This window comes from Malania oleifera, chromosome 13 (assembly GCF_029873635.1).
Source record: "Malania oleifera isolate guangnan ecotype guangnan chromosome 13, ASM2987363v1, whole genome shotgun sequence".
Lineage (NCBI taxonomy): Eukaryota > Viridiplantae > Streptophyta > Magnoliopsida > Santalales > Ximeniaceae > Malania > Malania oleifera.
Genome location: NC_080429.1, coordinates 2,248,463 through 2,254,462, shown reverse-complemented (window position 1 = coordinate 2,254,462; position 6,000 = coordinate 2,248,463). Strand labels below are relative to the sequence as shown.

The following is a 6,000-nucleotide window of genomic DNA, read 5'->3' as shown; positions in this document are numbered from 1 at the left end:
CATATCAAATTAAAAGATTTTGTTATCAACAATGGGTGGGATGTGGAAAATTTGTAGAGGATTTTGGGGTTTAGTAAAGTGGATAAAGTGATGGAAAATATAAGAAATCTTAGAAATTCTTTGGACATTCTGTTATGGCTCCAGGAAAAGGATGGCTGCTTTAATACAAAATCCGCATGGGATGTTATCAGAGTTAGAGCTCCAAAATTTGATTGGGTTAAGTGGGTTTGGAACAAATGGTTACCAAAGAAAATTTCTATTTGTATGTGGAAGGCTGCTTTTGAGTGCCTAAGTGTTGATGAAAAGGTGAGAAGGGTGGGGGTTTCTCTGGTTTCGGCGTGTAATTGTTGTGAGATGAGGCAATCAGAAGATTTGGAGCATGTGTTAAATAAGGGAGACCTTGCTTCTGAGGTTTAGAGGAAGGTTTCGGTGGAGATAGGTGTTCCTTTCCTTAGGCAACAAAGTTGGAAAGAAAGAGTCCAAATGTGGTTAAATAGGGCTTCTAGGTTCTCTCAACTGGGCTCATTGATGGGTTTGATTCCTTGTTTAGTAGTTTGGAGGTTGTGGAGAAGGAGATGTGTGGCTAGAATGGGAGGAAAATTAGAGAGTAGTACTGATGTGTGGCTCTCCATTAAGTATTGGGTGGGGGTTTTGAGTAGGAACATGACAGAAATGATGCAGTTAAAGGATGCTGATTTTCGGGTTTTGCAGAATTTGGAAGTGCAAATTGTGAATAAAAGAATTAAAACTATGCAAAGTATAAGATGGCTAAAATCGAGGCAAGGGAGGTTGAAACTAAATTTGGATGGGAGTAGCCTGGGGAACCCAAGGCCGGCGGGTGGTGGTGGCATCCTTAGAGACCATACAGGTTCTTTTGTATTTGGTTTTTCAAAATATTTTGGTTCTTGTTCAAATAATGAAGCTGAATTGAGAGCTGTGTTGGAGGGAATAAAGATTTGCAAACAATTGGGTCATACCTGTATCGATATTGAATGTGATTCGAATATTATAGTTAATTGGATTAGAGTCAGGAAGTGCTCATTGTGGTATTTGTGGGATTTTTGGGAGTAATTTATTGGTTTATTGGAGGGAGTGGATTTTTCGATAAATCATTCGTATAGAGAAGGGAACAAAGTAGCAGATGCCTTGGCTCGACAAGGTGCTATGGGGAGGAATAGTTTGTTTACAAATAGTAGTCAACTCCCTAGAGTTAGCAATGGTTTGTATAAATTGGAGAAGATGAGTATGGCTTATATGAGGTATGTTTAATTGATTTCCTTTTGGTTTTTGCTTATGGTTTTTACTGTTTATCTTTTTTTTTTTGTTTTGTTGTGTGAGGTTTGTTTTGTAGGTCCTGATTTGTTTCGTTTTGTTTGGACTTGTAACCCGGTTTTGGCTGGATGTTGGTGTTGTTCTTTGGGAGATTTTTAACGTTTGTCTTTTGTGATCTCTCATTGATTGTCTTGTAATCACGGTATTCCTCCGCCAAAAGTGAGGGGTTATCAATAAATAGATGGAGGTACCGCCATTCTTTAAAATAAAAAAAAAAAAAGGGAGGAAAAAATTATGTAGACCTAAAAAAAGGGCGATTATATGAAAGATAGAGCAAAAATTGATCTATTAAGAGAAAGATTTATTTGAGAAAAAATCTTAACAGTTACATCCAATTACAAACTACACGAAAGTTGCCCCCTTTTCACGGGGATTTATCTATCATAGAGGTGCATAGAGGAATCTACTCGAGTTGAGTTGCATTTCGCCCTTGTGATCCCCACCTCAATTTCCCGAAGGCATGCCCTGAATGAAGGGATGACCTCTTTCGCTGGGACCCTAAACTATCCATCTTTAGAAGTAGGGCGAGCAAAATTGAAAGAGGGAATTCTCTAATTCGATAGCCTTACAAAGAATTCATTAATTAGACAATAATTGACCATTGTGCAAAATTAAACATGAGAGTCGAGAGAGTCACAATGAAGGCCCAATATCAGCCATCAACAAAGCTAGGCCCATCAAACATTTTGGCACAAAGCCTACAATCAAGGCCCAGATCTGTGGCCCAATACAAAGGTTCATAGGAATTTGAGACGGACACCCATACACATTCAACCAATGGATCCAAGGTATCCATATCAACTGACGATTCACCTCGTCACCTCCACCGACTCACCCGAGTTCGCTCACCTGAGTTGGGCCCTGACACGCTCCTCTCTCGTTGCTCTCGATGCCGAGTGGAAGCCGATTCGCACTCACCAGCCGTCCTTCCCCAGGGTCTCCCTCCTCCAGCTCGCTTGCCGACTCGGTGCAGCAACAGGCGGGGACTCGACAGAGGGTCACTGCCGCGAGAATTCCGTGGTTTTTCTACTCGATCTGTTAGCTATCCCTCTGCCTTCAATTTACGATCTGTTGAGGGATGTGTTTAACTCGCCTGATATTCTGAAATTAGGGTTTAGATTCAAGCAGGATTTGATATATTTGTCGTCCACTTTTTGCTCCGAAGGCTGTGATCATGGCTTCGATAGAGTAAGCCTTCAATTTTCATATGCTGCAAGGCATTAATTGCTTATGATTAAAATATATTGCAAGACGTTGATTGCTTTTAATTTTTGAACTTCAAGTACCTAATTTTTAGCTGTTTTTTGGTTCCCATTATTTCATTTACATGATTTTTGTCGATTACTTGACAACTACTGATCGCACTAGATAATAGCAACAGGAGCTTCATCATTTATCATTACTGGAATACTCATGTTTGAAAACTGAAGACATTTCAGTGTAATATTTGCTTTTATTTTATTTTTTTCTTGTTAATATAAAATTGCTGATTAGTAGGCAGATCCATGCAAAATTTAGTTTGTAGAAAATGTATTAGTTTATTAAGCAAAAACTTGAATTGCAGTATTTGGTCTTCTGATGGTTTAATTAAGAAAAATGCATTTTATGTTCTTTTATATCAGTGGATGTTGAGCTTAAATTGCTTAACATGGTTTCTTTTAAGACGAGGAAGAGGGGGACTTTGGGAAATGCAAGCATGAGAGAATTTAGGGACTTCCTCAAAGTGAATGCTTTTATTGACATCCCTCTTATCATGGGCAATTACTTGCTCCACTCAATAGATACACCTTTTTTTTTATTTTTTATTTTTTCTTCTGAGAATTGAAAGATTTTAATTGCGATGGGCGGGGAGGGATATTTTCCCAAGGTTGCTCAAAAGCTTCTCCCTAGGCCTATCTTCGACCACTTTCCCATACTATTAAGACACCCTAGTGTTCAAGTGAGGACCAAATCCCTTATGCTTCGAAGACAAGGTCTGGGAAGCTTTTCAAGGATTAGTGGTCTACTTTCCTCTTTGAAGGCCTTGCGAGCTTCGTTCTTATTTCCTAGGTGAAATAGATTGAGGAGAACTCAAATGGTGGAATAAAAACACATTTGCAGGTATACATGTAAACAAGAAATCATTTGAGGAAAATCCAAGATTTTGATGCCAAAGAACTTGCTCAAGGCCTTACGGATGAAGATAAAACAAGAAGGACCATCTTGTGAAAAGAATGATTTTAAGATTATAAATATGGAATAAATTGCTGGGAGACAAAAATATAGGGCCTTATGGCTAAAAGAAGGAGACTGTAACACCAAATATTTCCATCACACAGCCAATCTCCGTTAGAGATACAAGACCTTGAACAGAGTCCCTATTAATGGTGAAACTTTAAATGAAGGAGAGGGCACTAAAGAAAGCCTTTGCAAGTTCTATGAAACCTTACTGGTTATTCAATTTATTGGGGCAGGGAGAGGATGGCTCGATGTATTCAAAATTGAACCCCATGTGGGGGTGGGGTGGATGGTTCCAACTTCCAACTGTCTGCCATATTTCATGTCTCCCATGATCATTTGAGTGGAAGAGGGCAACGGTACACTCATTAGTCTCCAAGCTCACTAGTTGTGTAGGGCTTTTCAAGAGGGAGATATTGGTGCAGTGGGGGCAGGAGTCCATTGTCTCCAAGTGACTAAGATTTGTGGCTGCTTAAACATACGGAGAATCGTTCTTTATAGCGAAAGGGGCAGAGCAATTGGAGGTCTTTGCTAAAAACATGACTCGTTGTCATTGGCTCTTTGCTTGGGCCTTGGAAGGATTTGTCGACCAACTTCTCTGCCGCTGTTGAGATCCTATGTGACCCTTTGGAGTTGAACCCTTCTGGGAAGGCAATGTGCCTCCATCCTCCTGCATTGATTTCTGTTAGAGTTAGGAACATGCCAAACTCATTCTTTTGAGTCAGCCTTAGGGTTGTCTCCCCACTCCTCTCCCTTCTAAACCATGACCAAGGTTCATTGCTGGCCCAGAAGTTAGCCGAAGATGTGAGAAACCATTCCACCTCTTCCATCTCCAAGAAGATGGAAACCCATCTGGCCTTACTATATTTGGTGACCCTAAGCAGATTGACATGTTCTCCATCAAGAACCAAGTTAAATGATTTTCTTTTCATGACCACTAATTGTTGTGCTTGCTTCATATGAGACAAAGGACCAGATGGGCTGTGCATGATGTTGGAGAAGCCTGGTGAGGCGTTGGGTGGTAATTTTGGACTCTTATACAACGTGGCAATCATATTTGGAGCTAAGGTTCCCTTCCAAGTTCAAAGCTTTTATTTGGTTGGCAGTCTTTAATAGCCTTGTTCTTGATCCCTCTCACCATTTTCTGGATTATGTGGAGAGGAAGAAATGCTAGATCTTTTAATGGAACATCTACTTCTCCCTTGATCCTCAAGGATAGATGGCTTCCTGCTTTTTCAAGCTGGGCAGTATGTGCTGGACGCATTTAAAACTTTTGATGTAGAGGATACACTGTCACACTGTTCACTCATTTTTTTTTTTTGGGTTTTTCCTCTCTTTTGTTGTTTGTGCATGGGGTGGCACCAATGGGCCCTTCTATTGAAATCTCTTTTTTGCTGATAAAAATGTTTTGTCATTCTATAACCATGCTCCTTGTTTTCTTAAGGGAGCTTGCCTTACTCTTACAATTTAGCAAACAAGCATATTAATATAAAGGGTATGGTGAAATGGCCAGAATACTGAGAGGGAAAAAAACTCAGCTGGTCTGTTTGAGGAATAATTTTAATATTGTTAAATGTCATTTGGTATTGAGGCCAATTTTGCTTTTGTTGAGGAAGTCAAGACATATGGTGTACAGTGAGTTCGAGGGTAATATAAATGTGTGTTGAATATGCTAAATGAAAAATGAATTAATTTTTGCCCATATTTTCTTTTCATAAACTCCTAGCACATTTTAAAAGATTTCTATAATTTTAACAGTAGCATTTAGGACAAACTTTGTATGCAACTGGGAATGCTTCATTGAGAGTTTGGAAACCTGCTAATCATTAGATTGAGGTCGGTTGATGCTGTCTTTCCTAGTACATACAAAGTACAGTATGTAAAAGGGTGACTCCTATTTGATATGGTCAGAAGTAGACATATATTCTTTAAGCATTGTAAAAAAAAGTACATTTCAAATTCATTTTCTCGTGCTACTAAAATTTAATGTTTTTTTACCTATAAATTCATCATGTCAGCCATAACAACATTGACTTTTTTTATGCATGCATCTTATTTAACGTGAGGACATTTTCTTTGGATTTTGAAATATTATTAAATTGTAGTTATCTAAATTTATAATTTATGATAACACGATTGCATTGTTTGTTATTAGGTATTTAGAACTTTAAGTCAGTTTCTAGCATATAAATAGCTGGTTGTTTCTACTGTTATTTAATAATAGCTAGACTAGACACTATGACAATTACTATTACAACTATTGGGGCAAATCTTATGTGTATTTTTACATGGAATGATGGTGGATAGGTGGAGCCATTTATTGATATTACAAGCATATGCAATTTTATGCAACATAAGCTGCTGGGAAGAAAGATACCAAAGGAAACTAAGAGCTTGGCAACTATTTGCAATGAAGTGTTGGGTATTTTTCTGTCAAAGGTCTGATTCTCT

General features: G+C 38.6%; 1 protein-coding gene across 3 annotated transcripts in view; it reads left to right on the top strand.

Moving 5' to 3' along the window:
• The first annotated feature begins 2,077 nt into the window (after positions 1-2,077).
• LOC131145650 (uncharacterized) overlaps positions 2,078-6,000 on the top strand; it is a 44,403-nt gene continuing 40,480 nt past the window's right edge. For 2 of the 3 annotated variants that reach the window (XM_058094846.1, XM_058094844.1), the window contains exons 1-2: positions 2,078-2,520; positions 5,857-5,988. In XM_058094846.1, the coding sequence (XP_057950829.1) occupies positions 2,110-2,520; positions 5,857-5,988 (543 nt within the window). In that variant the 5' untranslated portion in view covers positions 2,078-2,109. The remainder of the gene's footprint in view (positions 2,521-5,856; positions 5,989-6,000) is intronic. The other variant, XM_058094845.1, reaches the window with a different exon arrangement.